The sequence below is a fragment of the Pseudovirgaria hyperparasitica genome (genome assembly GCF_010093815.1).
Source record: "Pseudovirgaria hyperparasitica strain CBS 121739 unplaced genomic scaffold EJ05scaffold_8, whole genome shotgun sequence".
Lineage (NCBI taxonomy): Eukaryota > Fungi > Ascomycota > Dothideomycetes > Acrospermales > Acrospermaceae > Pseudovirgaria > Pseudovirgaria hyperparasitica.
This window is the reverse complement of record NW_022985556.1, coordinates 1,360,864-1,377,130: the sequence shown is the minus strand read 5'-3', so window position 1 is coordinate 1,377,130 and position 16,267 is coordinate 1,360,864. Positions and strand designations below refer to the sequence as shown.

At 51.8% G+C, this 16,267-nt stretch overlaps 5 protein-coding genes across 5 annotated transcripts; 3 read left to right on the top strand and 2 right to left on the bottom strand.

Moving 5' to 3' along the window:
• Window positions 1-868: 868 nt before the first annotated feature.
• EJ05DRAFT_538437 (nicotinate-nucleotide pyrophosphorylase-like protein) lies at window positions 869-2,557 on the bottom strand. Its single transcript, XM_033749453.1, has 3 exons — window positions 2,199-2,557; window positions 1,949-2,004; window positions 869-1,883 (listed from the first exon to the last, which is right to left on the bottom strand). Exons 1-3 carry the CDS (start codon window positions 2,430-2,432, stop codon window positions 1,187-1,189), a joined length of 987 nt encoding a protein of 328 aa, XP_033600665.1. The 5' UTR covers window positions 2,433-2,557; the 3' UTR covers window positions 869-1,186.
• Window positions 2,558-2,699: 142 nt separating this feature from the next.
• EJ05DRAFT_452890 (uncharacterized protein) lies at window positions 2,700-7,381 on the bottom strand. Its single transcript, XM_033742416.1, has 5 exons — window positions 6,845-7,381; window positions 6,772-6,798; window positions 5,704-6,719; window positions 3,878-5,650; window positions 2,700-3,824 (listed from the first exon to the last, which is right to left on the bottom strand). The coding sequence occupies exons 1-5, from the start codon at window positions 7,106-7,108 to the stop codon at window positions 3,005-3,007; spliced, it is 3,900 nt and encodes a 1,299-aa protein (XP_033600664.1). The 5' UTR covers window positions 7,109-7,381; the 3' UTR covers window positions 2,700-3,004.
• A 275-nt stretch (window positions 7,382-7,656) lies between these two features.
• On the top strand, window positions 7,657-9,023 carry EJ05DRAFT_493100 (DUF155-domain-containing protein; the record flags this gene model as incomplete). Its single annotated transcript, XM_033746091.1, has 2 exons — window positions 7,657-7,673; window positions 7,820-9,023. The coding sequence occupies 2 exons, from the start codon at window positions 7,657-7,659 to the stop codon at window positions 9,021-9,023; spliced, it is 1,221 nt and encodes a 406-aa protein (XP_033600663.1).
• A 194-nt stretch (window positions 9,024-9,217) lies between these two features.
• EJ05DRAFT_380932 (acyl-CoA dehydrogenase NM domain-like protein) lies at window positions 9,218-11,349 on the top strand. The gene is made up of 4 exons (XM_033741232.1): window positions 9,218-10,256; window positions 10,313-10,521; window positions 10,574-10,718; window positions 10,767-11,349. The coding sequence occupies exons 1-4, from the start codon at window positions 9,412-9,414 to the stop codon at window positions 11,101-11,103; spliced, it is 1,536 nt and encodes a 511-aa protein (XP_033600662.1). The 5' UTR covers window positions 9,218-9,411; the 3' UTR covers window positions 11,104-11,349.
• A 1,461-nt stretch (window positions 11,350-12,810) lies between these two features.
• EJ05DRAFT_380900 (ubiquitin-like protein) lies at window positions 12,811-13,902 on the top strand. The gene is made up of 2 exons (XM_033741230.1): window positions 12,811-13,127; window positions 13,179-13,902. Exons 1-2 carry the CDS (start codon window positions 13,025-13,027, stop codon window positions 13,598-13,600), a joined length of 525 nt encoding a protein of 174 aa, XP_033600661.1. The 5' UTR covers window positions 12,811-13,024; the 3' UTR covers window positions 13,601-13,902.
• The last annotated feature ends 2,365 nt before the right edge of the window (window positions 13,903-16,267 follow it).

The window sequence follows — 16,267 nt, the reverse complement described above, 5'->3', positions numbered from 1 at the left end:
GGTCCTGGGCCTGACTACAGCCTACAGACTACACTACCCACGGCCACGTGAACGACCGGGGGAAGGGGACGGGGGAAGATGCACCTCCCACATCGTCTTTCTGTCTGCCATGCTGCATCACTGCTGCCTGACTGCCTGACTGACTACCTGCCTGACTGTCATTTGCACAGTAATTACCTAGTAATTAATTACCATCACGGCCATGACGCTGATACTCCCTATCCATCTTTATCAGTCTAACCACTCCCGACCAACACCACCATACACCTCTTCAACAACCTATGATCCTTCTTTCTTCTGTCCAACACTAATATCCCACGCAGCACTAACTACCGAATGCATTGCTGCCTCAGCTCATGTTACCCAGCTACCTCACTTTTGCCCTACCACCACTCTAATTACCACCTGACACTATAATCAGTGACTCAACTTGAAAAGTCAAGAAAACTCCGGAAAAAGAAGAAACTTTCAGACTGCGCGCCGCAGACGTACGTATCTAGTTGCATGTGTGTATGTATCGTATGCTATGCTATGCTATGCTATGCTATGCTATGCTATGCTATGTGTGTCACGACACACCCTCCATGCATACATGTAAGGTAGGTAGCTAGGTACGTAGGCAGGCACGTAGGTCGACAAAGAAAAAAGTCACAACAGCCGCTCTTGCCGCTGCCACTGAGTATGTATTCCTCCCCCCACCCCTCCGCGGCTTAATTATAAATCATCATCACCGGATTAATTCTTTTCTTTTTCTTCTTTCTTTTCTTTTTATTTTTCCCTTCCCTCTTGATCGAAAGTGCAGGCCAATTCCATCTTTCGTTCTGCGGACTGTGTGGACTGGACTGCAACACCAGCCAGCCAATGCGGTGCGCGTGTCTGTCCATGTGTCACGATGCTTGGAGTGGAGCGTTTCAGGACGGATGCACGTGGTGGATTATGCGGGTGTGCCTGAGGCAGGAGTGTACGTATCGTATCGTATACGTTACTGTGTGTGTGCAAGAACAATATACACCGTTCGACATGGTTCGATCGTGATGCTCTTCTGCTCTACCTACTGAACCTCGCCATGTAGCATCCATCCGCCTTGACAGACAGACAGACAGACAGACAGACAGACAGACAGACAGACAGACAGACAGACAGACAGACAGACAGACAGACAGACAGACAGACAGACACCAAGCCCTCACGCCTTCGGCACCACCTTGAGCGAAAAATCCACATGCCTCACCCCCTGATGAATACTACTCGTGCTCACCACATCCACATCCGCACACACAAACTCGCCAATATTCCCCTCCGTCAACCCGCCACTCACCTCCACCAACAAGCCCCTCCCCGTCCCCCGCGCAAACCTCTCCTTCAGTCTCGCCGCACACGCCCGCGCCCCCTCGGCACTAAAATTATCCAACATCACCACATCCGCGCCCGCCTCCGCCGCCTCAACAGCCTCCTCATAACTCCGACACTCGACCTCGACCTTAGTCGCGAACCCGCCCGCGCTCCTCGCCTTGCGCACCGCCGCCGCGATAGCCCCCCCCTGTCCCTCCCCAGACACAGCCCACACATGATTATCTTTCAGCATAGTCATATGGCTCAGATCAAGCCTGTGCGCGTCCGCCCCGCCAACAAGCATGCCGTACTTCTCCACGACCCGGAACCCGGGCGTCGTCTTGCGCGTGCCGGCGAGCGTGCCGGTGTAGCCGGCGGCGCGCAGCAGGGCGAGCGTGCGGGCTGTCTGGGACGCGATGCCGGAGCAGCGCGCGAGCGTGTTGAGCGCGACGCGTTCGCCGAGGAGGAGCTTGCGCATGGGGCCGCGGACGGTGGCGCAGTGCGTGGCGGGTGGGTGGATGGGCTGGCCTTCTTGGAGGTGCCAGGTCACGCTGTTTTGGGGAGGTGGGTTAATGGGGTTGTTTTGAGGGGGGTGCATGGGGGTGGGCTGGCTTACGTGCAGTCTAGTTGGCGGAAGACTTCGTTGAAGAAGGGGATGCCGGCGATGATGCCCTGTGGCTGTGTGTTAGTCGTGAGGGTATGATATAGAGCATCAGTCAGGGAACGTGGAAATGCATATCGCGGAATCACGTTCATCCCAAGCTCTTTTCTTCCCCCCCTCCCAAGACATCTTCAGCATCTTCCATACCCCAAACCGTGAAAACAACACAAGACCCCCCCAAACAAAGAAAACAACCCAAACCCACCTCGCTCTTCCCCAAAAGCCTCGCCTCCCCTACCTCCTCCCCGACCACAAACCCGCCATAGTCGAAGCTCGGCGCATCCTCCTCCAGCCAGCTCGCCACCATCCGCTTATACGTCGGCGGCAGCAGATGCGCTACCACGCCATGTGCCGGTGCGCCCTCCGTTACGACAGTGTCTTTGCTGTTGGTATTGGTATTGGTGGTGGTGGATGATGATGGTGTCGTCGTCGTCGTCATATCTCTTTCTTTTCTGTTGTTTTATAGTGTTGAGTTAATCGGGGAGTTGGATCAGTGAGTGAATGGAGAAGTTGTGTAATTATATCGGGTGTTTGCTGGGACGATGACGTTCGGGTGTAAGCGGATTTTATTACGCAGCATGAAATAAATGATCGCGGGCCGAACACCACCACTGGGCAGCTGTGCTTAGCCGAGTGCTGCTGCTGCCTCAGGCCACACGCCAAGCCTACTTTGCATACTATCATGAGGAGGTGGAGGGTCACCAGAGTCCAACATTCTGTGTGGTACAAGTCTACAAGTTACATAGGTGCTCTCTCAGCCTCGCGCAAGCCTACCCTCCACCCCCCCCTTCTGCGCCTACTACATCCACGTTCTGGCAGTCAGTCGCTCGCTATACAAACGCCCATGTCCATGCATTTTTGTCGCGAAAAGAAAAGAAATGAAAAGAAGAATATGCACACTGATAAAAGCATCAGATATCATACGAAACAACTCCCGCCCCCTCCCCCCTACACAAAGTGAACAAGACTGCTGTGTCGTATGTCCTATGTCCCATGTCCTATGCCCCCTCCTCACGTCGACGCCTTCCCCTTGCACACCGGACAGCCCTCCCTCACAACACTCCTGATAATATGTGCATGGGCAACCTTTGCGCCGACGCTGCGACTAGAAAACGAAATGTCGTCTGCATCGACCGATGCCGCTAGCCTCTGCTGCATGGCCTGGGCAGCCTCCGCCGTTGCAGAGCTCCCCGGGAGCTGGTCCAGAAGACAGGTCAAATGGTAGACATGGCCGCACGCAAAGCCAATCAACGTGTCCGTCTCGTTTTCCAGGAATATATCTCTGCAGCCCACGCAAGCGCCGGGCTTGTAGTCCTCCTCGTCCTCGAGTTCTTGCTTCGGCGCACCAGCGATGTTCATGGCGAGATATGCCTCTTCGACAGGCTCTGCGACAGGCGCGGGCTGGACGGTGATTTCGACTTCGGGCGGGTTCTTGTGTGCTACTTCAAATCGGACGCCGCGCTTCTGCCCGCTGCGCAGCGTCTCCATTGCAATGGACACTTCGCCCCTCAGGACCTTGGACACGCCTTCGCTGATGCTGTGCTGTACGCCGTATTCACGAATCATGCGGCCGATGCCTTCGCGCAGACCTTCAATCTCGAGTCCTTCCGGGATCCGACGAATGAGTTTGATCGGGTCGATGGCCGTGCCAACTTCTTCCAGCAGCGCTCTGATGAAGCGCGGTTTGTCCATCGAGTACGTCAGCAGGTCGTCCCATAGATCCGTGTCGTCCTGCTCTTTCACAAACGAGATTGCCAGGGACACGTCGCCAAGCTCGGAGATGATCAGGCGCAGAGCATCTTTTGTCTGGCCCATTTTTGACAGCAAATGACTATGCGCCCATTAGCCTCTCTCTCAAACTTAAGCGGGACGTTGGCAACTTACATTCTCTCAGGGACATATTTCCGCTGCTCACATATCCTCAACGCCTTGGTAAAATCATAGCTGTGTGACGCTTTGAGAAACTCCATCAGCAGTGGCCGATTGTACTCGGCGAAAAGATTCACGGCAAGATCACTAAAGTCCTCAATCAGACCCTTGCCTTCTTCCGTCATGTTCTGCCTGTCATCTCCAAAGTCTCTCATCGTCCCCTGCCCTTTCCATATGGCTTGGAGGTAGAAATAGAGGAAGAGCTGGTGTTTCATCCCCCCTTTCTTGAGCTGAGACACTACGTCTTCCGGCGACACGGTGCCCTGATATGCTTCGTCGACCAGCAGGCGAATTGCCTCGGACGAAATCTCCTCAAGCTCGTCGCGTGGCGCAGACTTCATCTGCTCCTTGGTCACCCTCAGTAGAATGAACCCGGGTATGTCATCCCTGATGGCGTCGAGTAGGTGATGATTCTCCTTCAGTAGTCCCATAACCGCGTCTGCGTCCTGCACGCGAATATAACAGTGCAGTGCATCTCTGGGCCGATTATCCGCCAGATACAATTTGGCAAGCATCTCTTGGAGTATTCTCCAGTCCCGCCCTTGCTCGCCATCTTCAATGGACTCCTCTGTAACGTCGCCCGCCTGAAGCCTGTTCTTGATCGAGCTTATCACGCTGGGAAGATCGAAGAGGTCTACGTCCCACGTATCAAGAAGTTCCTTCAGCCTTGACTTGTCGTGAACAATGTAATGACCGAGTATGAGCTCATAGGCATAGCTGGGAATAGGCGGCCTGATTGGGTGCACTGGCACGTACGGTGTAATGTCGTCGTAGTGACCAGACTGGCAGAACTTCAGGACCCAATGCTCCCATTTACCTGAATGCCCCAGAACGCGACCGGCTACCTTTCCAGCTTCGCTCCATCGCTGACTGGTAACGAGCTGTTGGACCCACAAGTCTCCAATCCGTCGCTTCTCCTTCTCGGCTGCCGAGTTCTGTGTCTTCGCGAGGGATGTGGTGGTCTGAGATGCCGAGTCGTCTGCGAAGAATTCCTGTAGACTACCCTGTGTTTGCGAAGGCGTGCTTGTTGGTGAATTCGGCTCGAATGAGCGGTCAGGCGTGTTGCTGATGATTTCTGGATGCTTTTCGAGGAGCTCCCAAGCTTCCTTGTAATTCTCGTGCTCAAGATCCCAATCTAAGCGATCTCCAAAGTCGCGTTTGACCGCCAGCACACAGTCATACGGACTTTGGAAGAAAATCTTCAGACCAGGTGTTGCTGCAGCCGGATAATCTATACGTTTTTGAGGCAACGCGTAGTTGGAATTGGGTCCCGAGCCTACGGACGTGGACGAGCGCACATTATCGCCACTGCCTGGGATACTGATTATGCTGGCGCCAGTACTGAAGAGGCGAGCTCCTTTGACTCCAACGTCCCATATACCACCACCAATGCTCTCCAATGCACTCCTTTGAGCAGCGGTAAGCGGTTTCGGTACAGGAACGTACAAAGAACTTAAATGGTAGTCTGCAGCGGACAGAGATTCAAAATTCCTGGCGTTCAAAGTGTCTACTTCCACTTCTTCCACCTCTTGCCCATGGCTGACGTCCAGGAGTCTCAGTTCAGGTTGCAGGCCATTCTGCCGGTGCTGTACACCTCGCTTCGGTGTGCCCTTGATTGTAACAGGAAGTGGATTGTCGTCGTCGTCTCGAGTGCGGTATGCTAGAACAGCGAGTAGAGAAGGAGTATATAGCGTCAGGCCCGCCACAATGCAGTCCTGAAACGACAAGCTGCTCCCATTAGCCTTTGACAACGCGCGTAGAGTAGTAAGATAGAGCCATACATCTGCATTATATCCGCACTTCCGACTTTTCTGTCCCCTCCGTCCTTTCCGACTGATGTACTGCCAGCGGTAACGGAGATGATCCACGCTGCATCGCCCCAGCCGACTACCAACCTCTCAGAACGCTTCTTTTTCTTGGTCTTGGTCTTGGGTGCTCGCGTGAGTCCAAGTAGAGACGTAACATCGTCCTTGCTCTCAGTATTGGATGTCCCATTTGCAGCTGGACTACTACCATCATCTAGTTCAAGGTGTTTCTCGTCGATCCATTGAGCGCGAGCTTTCCAGACTCCAGCCATATCCCTCCAAGCTTTGCGGTTGGGTTTTGGAATGAAGGCAACGCGCTTCCAGGCGTAATCTGAGTCTGCGCTCTCGAGGTGGAGGTTGGTCCTCATGATCCTCATACCTTCTTCGTTGGCCCATACCACAAACTTGCCAGACAGTGACCATTGAATAGTGCTAATAGCTCCTTCTCCAGAGTGTAAAATCACGTCTTTTCCTGTATTGCCACCAAGTCCAATTGAGCCGAGCCATCCCGAAGCTGCGGCTGCGGCACTGTTCGTATTTGCGTCAGCCTTATATCCAGTAGGTCCGCCGGACGTGAGGATCAGATTCCCAGCAAGTCCGCCGGAAAGGTATGTCCTATCGCTTTTATAATCCGGAGACAGTGCAACGGCTTGCACTGGGCGCGCAAAGTTTCGAAGTGTGTAGTCCTTTTCGTCGACCAGAGACATAACGCATACTGTACCATCTATTGAAGAAGTACCTATATAGATCTGATTTGAGGGTATTGAAGGTACCGGGGCTTGTCTAGGTTTTTGTGGGGATGCCTGAGAACCGGATGCAGAGGTTGGTGCTCTCGAGGGCACTCGCGGGCTCTCCGTCGCATTCCCAGCTTCTAACAAGCCCTGCACGGTAGGGAAATGAGGCGCCAATGGTGATATAGAGACTGATGTTATCGATGCCTGGTGAGCGCCATAGCTTCGCAGAGGTTGGAACGTCGGCAGTGATCGAACATGCTTGAAAAGAGATCAAAAGTGGCCCAGAGGAGCATAGAAATCGGGAACTTACGACTTTGCCATTGTGTGTACCCATTATCTACCCATTGTCAGTAGAAGTTCAAGTCTTGTCGCAAATACCCTACCATCTTGTCTCCTCCAACTATGGTTGCACTAGTTGCATCACCGCCTCTGTATACTGAGCCTAAGCTTCCAGTAACAGGCGTATACTTCAGAGTAGGCTCTCCTTCCTCTTCGTCCTCTTCCTCCTCTTCGCTCTCTTCCAACTCCTCCTCTGTATGGCGTCCATTCTCTGGGGTTGAGGGTTCAGCCTGGTCGGTACGTCGAGCTTTGCGGGTCGGAGTAGTTGGAGCCGTCTCCTCGTCGCGCTCGGTGGATTCCGCAGCCATGCTGGATACATGAGCTGCGGGTTGTAGCGCGAGAGCTCAAGAATTATGCGGAACACAGCGCATCTGTTGTAGCGCGCGCCAGCAGCTCCAGGTCGTGTTGTTGATTGACGTTGAAGCCTGCGAGCCGGTTCGAGACGTCACACTTAGACTCAAGCCATCCATTGGCTGAAGCTTAAGCTTACCCGCAGCTGTGCCTGACGTTTCTCAGAAGACTTTCGCAAGAACAGTTAACATATCACTCTCACAGAATATACAGTTCTTATATTGGTGAGCCGCTGCAAACACTGTGTGCTATATGCACATCTGCATATATATCGGCGAGTGTTATCATACCGATTGGAGCATTCCCAGCCACTTCGGCTCAGACAGCGCATCGTTTGCCAAGCTGTTGAAGCACGGCCATTAGGTAGATACCTGGTCTGGTCAAAGAACCTGGCAGACTCTGCATAATAAGCATACATTATCTCGAGTCGACATACTCTAAGCAGCAGCAGATGCTACACACGACCAAACACCAATCATCCTGGCGATGTTTTCACTTCGCCCTCATGGAATTCTACATCTAGTGCGGTCGACGACATCCATTAGTTCCAGACCTGCTTCTTTCAAGCCGCGAGCGTTGTACATTCGACGTCAAGCCTCACCGCAGAGTGCATTCTCCACAACGTATCCACAGTGGAAAGGAGAATCGCAGAAAGAGCAGGTTCATAGTACTGGCGACTCAGAGCAGTCCAAGGGCAAGCCAAAGGCACGCAAAGTTACGCAAGCCACCTCATCTCTCCGCAGCCCTGCTGTAGCAGCGGCGAATCGTCTACGACATGGCTATATAAGCAAGCGAGGAAACACAAGATACATTGACCCGGATGTGGAGACAAAACAGGTGAATGCGTATTGTGCTACTGAAAAATACAACCTCTCCGTCGTTGTGAGGCTACTTCAGAGGGAAGGATACACTCTCGATCCCTACCAAACAGGACTCCACAGAGAAGTCGTGCACTTTCGCATGACATATTTCTTGTCGCACGTGCCTGGTGAAAGTGGCAAGGAACCGACTGATATTGGTGATGTTTTCATCTTTCCCTCCGGTACAGTCGTCACCTGGAACATCCCTACTCGCGAGGGCCGATTGTTCGTCGAATCCAAGCTCTCCTCGGCCATAGACAAGAGACTCCCGTCCGTACCCATGGAGACTGAAGAGTTCAATTATCTCGAAGACCCCAGCCGCGAAAATAGCACTATTGTCGGCGACACCATACTTCTCGGCACGAAACCACCAGCCCAACCTGCTGACACTCCACTGAGCGCCGACGAGATTGCCCTCGCAAGCGAAACTGACACCACGCTCGCCAAGATCGCATACTCGTCTGGTCTTGCGCGTTCGACTAAGCTTGCCGTGCTGGAGAATCAGCTTGACACTGCGTTTGACGATACCCGGCCCATCATTGCAAAATTGTCGGAAGGAACTAAATTACCTTTCACGCGCAAGTTCATCATCGCCAAGATTGGCGACATTCTCAATCTGCGTGCGCAACTGAATCTATACTCGGACTTGACAGATCCTCTCCCCGACTACTTCTGGGATAGTCGACATGATCTAGGACTCGAGCGGTACTATCATGACATTGGACACGCACTGGACATCAATGATCGCATCGAGCTGCTGAACAAAAAGATCAACTACACGCAAGAAATTGCTGGAATCTTGCGAGAGCAACTGAGCGAGAGACATGGCATACGTCTGGAGTGGACGATAATCATCCTGATTACCATTGAAGTATTCTTCGAGCTGTACAGAATGTACAAGGAATATAGGGAGAGTCATGACCTAAAGAGTACAGAAAACATGCTGCGAAGATATCTGGAGACTGCTGGAGACGGACTGGACGAGTGGGAGAAGAATGGCAGAATCAACTGAGCGATACCATGTGTGCATCTTGAATCCGATACCCTGTTTCTGTATATTTACAAATTCTGCTGCCGTCATACGAACCTTGAACTTTCCGGTGCTACGAAATTCGCAAGGCGAAATAATCCGACCAATCAGCGCCGTTGTGATCAAATGCGTCGGCGCCATCGGCTCTGTGCCATGCACTAATACCCCAGGATTCCCCAGACCTCGGCAAATACCATTCTCATAACCTAGCCAGCCATGAGAAATGCATTTGAAACCTTTTGTAGTTTCGAATCCTTGCTGAGCCATCAGGTCCGTGATATCGTTGTCGTTGCATCTTTGACTCTACTGTATATCTAATATCCCGATACGACAACGACTACTACTCGCATTCCCGTATTCACCATTAATTATGGCTCCCGCACCCCTCACCCGCGAGTCCGTCTCCGCACATGACAAGCCGGACGACCTATGGTGCATTATCGACCACAAAGTCTACGACCTGACCGATTTTGTCGACGCACACCCCGGCGGTAACATCGTGCTCGAGCAAGTCGCCGGACAGGACGCCACGGACGCATTCTACAATCTGCACAAACACGAGGTGCTCACGAAGTACTCCTCGCTGTGCATCGGCACGCTGCAAAATGAGGCTGCAGAAGTGATTACCATGGCGCCTGGAGACTTGTCTCAAGTACCGTACGGCGAGCCGCTGTGGCTGCGGCCGCAGTTCAAGAGTCCGTATTTCAAGGAGAGTCATCACAAATTGCGGAAGGGGATGAGGGAGTTTGTGGATAGTACGGTTTGGCCAGAGGCGCAGGAGAAGGAGTTGAGTGGCGAGTATATCAGTCAAGAGCTCATCGACAAGATGGCCGCGAACGGCATACTGGCCATGCGATTGGGCCCTGGGAAGCATCTCCACGGGCGCACGTTGCCTGGCGGAGTCAAGGGCGAGGAATTTGACTATCTTCACGACCTCGTCACGGCGCAGGAGTTGGTCCGTGCGAATGCTAGAGGATTCATGGACGGAAATTTAGCAGGTATGACCATCTCGCTGACGGCGGTGAGGGAGTGGGCACGAGATGAGGCGTTGAAGGATAGGATAACAGAGGAGGTTTTGAGTGGAAAGAAGAAGATTTGTTTGGCGATCACGGAGGCGTTTGCCGGGAGCGATGTTGCGGGGCTGCGGACGACGGCGAGGAAGAGTGAAGACGGGAAGCATTGGATCGTGTCCGGGACGAAGAAGTGGATTACCAAGTATGGGAACCTAGTTGCAAATGTTGTGGGTGGACGAAGTGCTGACGTGTCGACAGTGGAATGTTCTCTGACTACTTTGTTACTGGTTGTAAGACAAAGAAAGGGTTCTCAGTCATCATCGTTCCCAGGGGCGAAGGTGTGGAGACGAGTCCGATTAAGACGGCTTACTCTGCTGCTGCTGCTACCACGTTCGTCCAGTTCGATAACGTCAAGGTGCCTATAAATCATCTGCTGGGTGAGGAAGACCAAGGCTTCAAGGTTATCAGTAAGTCCCGGCAACCCTTACCTCTCGTGCAAGGTTGCTGACAAGCTGACAGTGAGCAATTTCAATCACGAGCGTTTCATGATGGCTTGCCTGACCGCTAGACAACTCCGAATGGTAACTGAGGATTGTATGAAGTGGGCCAATCAGCGCATAGTCTTTGGCAAGAAGCTGATCGAGAATGCCGTTATCAGGCAAAAGTAAGTCTTGCATACCTTGCCAATACCATTTGACTGACGTATGTTCAGGCTCGCAAAGATGATTGCTCATGTGGAGAGTGGCCAATCGTGGTTGGAGTCGATTACTTATCAGATGTGCAACATGAGCTACAAAGATCAGGCTATTCACCTATCAGGTCCCATCGGCTTGCTCAAGTTTCACTTGACGCGCAGCGCCAACATGATTGCCGATGAAGCTACCAACATCTTCGGAGGCCGCGGCATCACACAAACTGGTATGGGACGTCACGTTGAAATGTTCAACCGGACATATAAGTTCGATGCCATTCTCGGTGGAACAGAGGAGATTCTTGCGGATCTGGGCGTAAGACAGGCCATGAAAAGCTTTCCCAAAGCCATGCTGTAAGGAGATCTTTGGCTAGATTCGTGTCGATATTTCTTCCCACATTAGAATTGTATAATTTACCACAGCTCTCCGTTCCGAGTTGTACCGGAGCAAGGTCAAGAAATCGACTTTGGGCACCTGAGGCAGTCATTAGGACAGAGTCCCGATTCTGGGGCACGTGACGTTGGAATAAAGCTTTCTGCGACAAACACAGCAGTAGACCGGAGATTGGCTGGGCGTGAATGGCTTTGTGTCTTTGTAGCAAGCGTATCGCGTGTGAGGAGAGCACAGAACACCAGTTGATTGATCGTCGCCTGCGAGGGTTCTCCCAACCATGACAGCTCGGGGCTCCCGGAACGGCGTACTGGCGACGACCAAAGTTGTCGGTGTATCCATCCACGGGCGTGTCGATCGGAGAATTAATGTAACCTTCACTTCTTCAACTTCCAATGCCTCGGACCTTGTTAATCCCCTAAATGTGAACCAGAACCAGAGGGGAGACTTTGTGTGGCGATGGGCGATCAACGGATCGGGTACCCGTTCCCAGTCTCACTCGCAGCGGTGAATTTGTTGAGACATTGCCTGCGTTGCGTTTCGTCGGCTGTCACAATGTGTGTCTCCTTCAGTTACATGCTACATACTACCGCGCCGTCGATATCGATGTCGATGTCGTGCCTCTTGTCGTTGTCGTCTACAGAGAGACAGGTGATAGTGATCCCACTTGGAAGAAATGGATCCCGGCTGGCTGCGGTACCTAACCTCATGTGGGGATAGTTCCTGTATGGTCTTACAACGGAGCGGCTCCCTGCGTCGACATGGATCGGACTCTCGAGTCTCGATCAATACTCGCCCTTTCCCGTTCCTATATCGATATCGTTCAAGCCGCCGCGGTAAAAGATCGTTATGGGCCCGGGAAACTTTGCAACTTGGAAAAACGCCGACGCGAAACAGAGTTTGAGCGAACTTTCGAATAGCATGGTCCGTTCCGAAGCGATTGTCTTGTGCCTGAGACGGTAGAACCTCGCAGAAGGCTCCTGGCTCTAGCTCTGGCTCTGGCTCTCCCTGGCTCGGCAGGGTGAAGTCCGGAGCTTAGCATATGAGGACTGAATGAGGCGCCATAATCGTCATCTAGCATTAGATCTAGACGGACCGACACCGATGTATCTGGTGTTGTGTGATGTGTTCTGTGACGGGGACTCGTATAATTCGGTGATGTGTACATACATGGGAGGGTGATGGCATAGAGATGCAGAAATGCCAGAAGCAGACGGTGATGAGATCCATGGGAATGCAATGCCTCATCCATGCTCATGCTTCCGCTTCAGCCACTCCCAGCACCTCGCCCAGCGCATCCAGGATTCCAGGTCCCCCATCCGTCCCTAACCCTGGAAGCGCCAGAGAGTCAAAGAGTCAAACCTCAGAAGGTATCACGAGGGACCGATCTAGCACATCTCGCACATCTAGCATGCCCCTTCACAATCTTGAGCCCTGATAGATCCATGTTTCCGCAATAGTCACGACACGTAACCACTTCGCTGTGCTCCGTCCTTGCCTAGTTAGCCTCCAATACACTCCACCTGCACCAGTCCACAGTTCACAGTCCACCTTAATTACTCAGTCAAAGTGTCAGTCACCACCTGAGCCTGGTCGTCGTCGTCCCTTATCCGCCACCACTTATAACCACTCGCTCGCCGCTTGCTCTCGTGCGCCGCCCCCGACTCTCTACACACCTCCTGCCTACCATTACACTACTTACCTCACTATCTATCTACCTACGCTATCTATCTCCGTCATCACCTGCGCCTCGGCTTTAACATCTACCGGCCTCTTATCTGCAACATCTGCTTCAACTCCCTGTCCTTCTCTTTCGTCCTCCTCGCCGTCGTCGTCATCGTCGTCTTTCCGAACCCAGCTCAACTACACTCAACCCAGACTCTTCAAGATGCACTCCTTCTCCAGGTCCAATTCCATCACATCGCTCTCCTCGGCATGCTCGGATATGGATGACACCATGCAGATCTTCGTCAAGACCATCACTGGTGACAGTACGCCATTCTAGACCTTGCCATCTCTTGCAGCAACTAACAGCACTACAGCGTTGCCAATCACCGTACCTTCGTCAACATCAATCTCGACGCTTCGTCAACTTATCGCACTGCGAACAAACCTCCCAGCGCAAGACCTCCGCCTCGTGCACGCCGGCAAGCACCTGATAACATCCGCCAAGTCAGACCCAAGCTTAGCAGAGTGCTCAATAACTCGGGATTCAACGTTACACCTTGCGATGCCTTTGCGCGGCGGAGCGCCAAAGAAGATCCGGTGCTCGTTCAAGGAGTGCAAAGACGCTGCCCAACGGATAGTCGGCGATTGCGGCTTTTGCTCCGGGCACTTTTGCGGCAGGCACCGGCTGCTGGAGGACCACAAATGTTCTGGTCTGGAAGACTGCAAGAAGGAATGCCATCAACAAAATGCCGATAAGCTCAATTCCGAGAGGACCGTTGCCATAAAGGGCGTTTAAATACACGGTTATGCTGTGGCATATCGTGCCGCGCTGCGAACGAATCTTTTTCCATATACGTTGACTGTCGGCGCATTGAGCAGTTGGGTTTCTGCAAGTCTCTAGCGATTTTGCTTGCTTGCTCGCATTTGGGTTCGCCTTGGAGTTTGTTTTGCGATTCGCCTGCCGTCAACCAGGCGTCCGTTTTTATCGCAACTTTAGACAGTCTTGTTATGTATCTCCTACCACGATAATCTCCAATGCACGTGCCTCAGGCGCAACTTGAACATTCACGATCCCCATACTTTCACTTCTTTACAGTGCGTTAATTTCGGTGTCTACATGCATTGTGAACACCTTACATGGAGCGTGTAATTACTGTAGTTTGCTTGCAACATTCAACAAGCTCACAAAGATCAGCTTCACACCACCAATGCACTCGCTCAAGAACATGAGTGTGATTCACACTCTCAATGAAACAACGTCATCCGCGCACTGATTGACGCTGTCTTGTTCTTCGTCACCGAGCTTCTCAACACGGTCAGATAGAGAGTCATGCATGTGGTGTCCGGACATCATTAACAAGAACAACACCTAGCGTCGACTTTCATATCCTCTCGCTATTATGCTATTTGATACAGACAGAGCAATATCTAGTCTACGTAAGGGTGCGGCCTCTATGGAGTGCTGGCCACGTGTAATGGAAGAATACAGTGTGCTTCATGTCCTCGCCCTATACATGCTTCAGGACTCTAACCTTATATCTGTTCACAATGATGATGCATATCATCGCACGCATATAACAAGCACTATCATCGATTAGATGTGTACAACACAAGCTTGCCTGGACAAGGTAGCAGATCGCACATGCTAGATCTTTCTTCCAGTCCAGACCGCGTACATGACTTGATCAGGAAGGTAGAGTTAACACCTGAATTGTGCTTTGGTTTTGGCTCAATCAATCACTCTGTGTGTATTGAACAGAAGAGGATATAGGAGATTGATGTGTGTTTGTATATGTGTGCTGGAACTGTAGGGTAAGTTGTTATCTCACTGCGTTTCCGTCTTAAAGGTGTGTTGGTTAGGACTATTCACTGGCGCTGCTCTTAGTAGATATAGCGTTTTGTAGATAAGCTGTCTCAGTGTACGAATAGAGCAGAACAATTGCCTTGGTTCCGGTGCTCTCCCTTGTCACGCGATGGTGATGGTCTTCGTTATGGTCTTTAGTCCTCACAGACAGCCATTTGCGGTTAGGATGACAAAGGAGCGAGACATATTTCGAGATTTGCGTAGGTTTCGCGCAAGACGCATGTTCAAGCATTTCTTCAGCAATTATATGAGAGTGTCAAGAAGTATAGGAAGAATAGGAAAATGATGAGAGCAGAGGCGGTTATATGGGTTTTCAGAAGTGCCTGCCGGGTAAGATACCTGGTCGATGCTTTGCCGGGCATTGATGATGTGACCTTTCTGCAGGGCGAGGTTGTTGTATGTTGCCACTGACTGCCAACCCAACAAGCGCGTCTTCACTCCCGTGTCACAGAACTTTCCTAGAAGCCCAGTCATCGGACGTAGACCCTGAAGATGAACCCGACAGTCTCCTCAAAGTGGTGATGCACATGACTGTCTCGCATCGTTGATGATGATCATTATTGATGATATTTCGGCACGAATCCTGATTCCAAAGCAGACGCGAACACAAGACACACTATCGGATCTTCTCTACCGTGGTACGCATCGAAATCTGATGCATACGGTCTTTGGTTGGCTGAAAAGTCCTAGAGGAATGGAGAAGGAGAAGGGGAGGAAAAGGGGAGGAAAAGGGGAGTTGAAATAAGAGGCCGATATATGTAAGATAACAGGCTTGCCGGGTAAGTGGTGTCAATATGTCACTACGCTGGTCTTGTCACTGTGAATGTGATCTGGATGGGTCATGGCTCATGGGAGAGAGCTGCTAGAGTAAGACGTCAACGTGTAAGTCCACCAACACCGCGCTTGATGCTGAACATAATCATGCAGTGAATGCCAGATACAGTGTGCATCATGCGTCTCATGCGTTGACGGCTCTCTTTATCAACCAAGAGAGACTTCGATGAGTATCACGCGAGGACACCCATGGTACTCATCATTACCGCAACAGCATATTGATCCGTCAACCAATCATTCCTCATACAGAGAAATCATCACAAGCAGTGGACGCAGACATTGCGGAAGGCCATGTAGAGTGCCCGTATATATATGCAATGACGACACCTCTCGGGTAAGGGGTAGATATTGACTCTGCCAAAGTGTCCCCATACTGCGGCGCAGCCGCATGAATTCTGACGCTGCGCTGAGTGATCGGGACAATAGGTGTTCAAGGAGAACATGGTAGATCCATATTTTGATACACAACGCGCAGAATGATTCTATAACCGCGTAGGACTTCAATTTGCAATGGGATCGCGGTGGGTGAGAAAGAAAGGTTCCAATGCCGTAAGCCTCAACTTTTATATCTGGGTCTAGGTGTCGCCGGGTAGATCTTGTTGCCTTAATATCGTGTGGCGGGTAGCTGCTGTGCTGGGGAGAAGTGCATTCACTGACGTATATACTTGTGAGCCCAGCAGACTTCTCTATAAAAGCTGATTGATATCTGAGGTTAAGCCCCTCTCTTCACTCTCAGCATTATACTCGACAATAAGGTCGGCCGCC

Excerpts from the sequence above, each read along its gene's own strand:
- EJ05DRAFT_538437 (XM_033749453.1), bottom strand. The coding sequence starts at position 2,432 with ATGACGACGACGACGACACCATCATCATCCACCACCACCAATACCAAT. Across the intron at positions 2,005-2,198 it reads GGCTTTTGGGGAAGAGCGAG|GGCATCATCGCCGGCATCCC; the intron begins GTGGGTTTGGGT and ends ACACAGCCACAG. Across the intron at positions 1,884-1,948 it reads TTCCGCCAACTAGACTGCAC|CGTGACCTGGCACCTCCAAG; the intron begins GTAAGCCAGCCC and ends TCCCCAAAACAG.
- EJ05DRAFT_452890 (XM_033742416.1), bottom strand. The coding sequence starts at position 7,108 with ATGGCTGCGGAATCCACCGAGCGCGACGAGGAGACGGCTCCAACTACT. Across the intron at positions 6,720-6,771 it reads GTACACACAATGGCAAAGTC|CATGTTCGATCACTGCCGAC; the intron begins GTAAGTTCCCGA and ends TCTCTTTTCAAG. Across the intron at positions 3,825-3,877 it reads AAATATGTCCCTGAGAGAAT|TCATTTGCTGTCAAAAATGG; the intron begins GTAAGTTGCCAA and ends ATGGGCGCATAG.
- EJ05DRAFT_380932 (XM_033741232.1), top strand. The coding sequence starts at position 9,412 with ATGGCTCCCGCACCCCTCACCCGCGAGTCCGTCTCCGCACATGACAAG. Across the intron at positions 10,257-10,312 it reads ACGAAGAAGTGGATTACCAA|TGGAATGTTCTCTGACTACT; the intron begins GTATGGGAACCT and ends ACGTGTCGACAG. Across the intron at positions 10,522-10,573 it reads CCAAGGCTTCAAGGTTATCA|TGAGCAATTTCAATCACGAG; the intron begins GTAAGTCCCGGC and ends ACAAGCTGACAG.
- EJ05DRAFT_380900 (XM_033741230.1), top strand. The coding sequence starts at position 13,025 with ATGCACTCCTTCTCCAGGTCCAATTCCATCACATCGCTCTCCTCGGCA. Across the intron at positions 13,128-13,178 it reads CAAGACCATCACTGGTGACA|CGTTGCCAATCACCGTACCT; the intron begins GTACGCCATTCT and ends ACAGCACTACAG.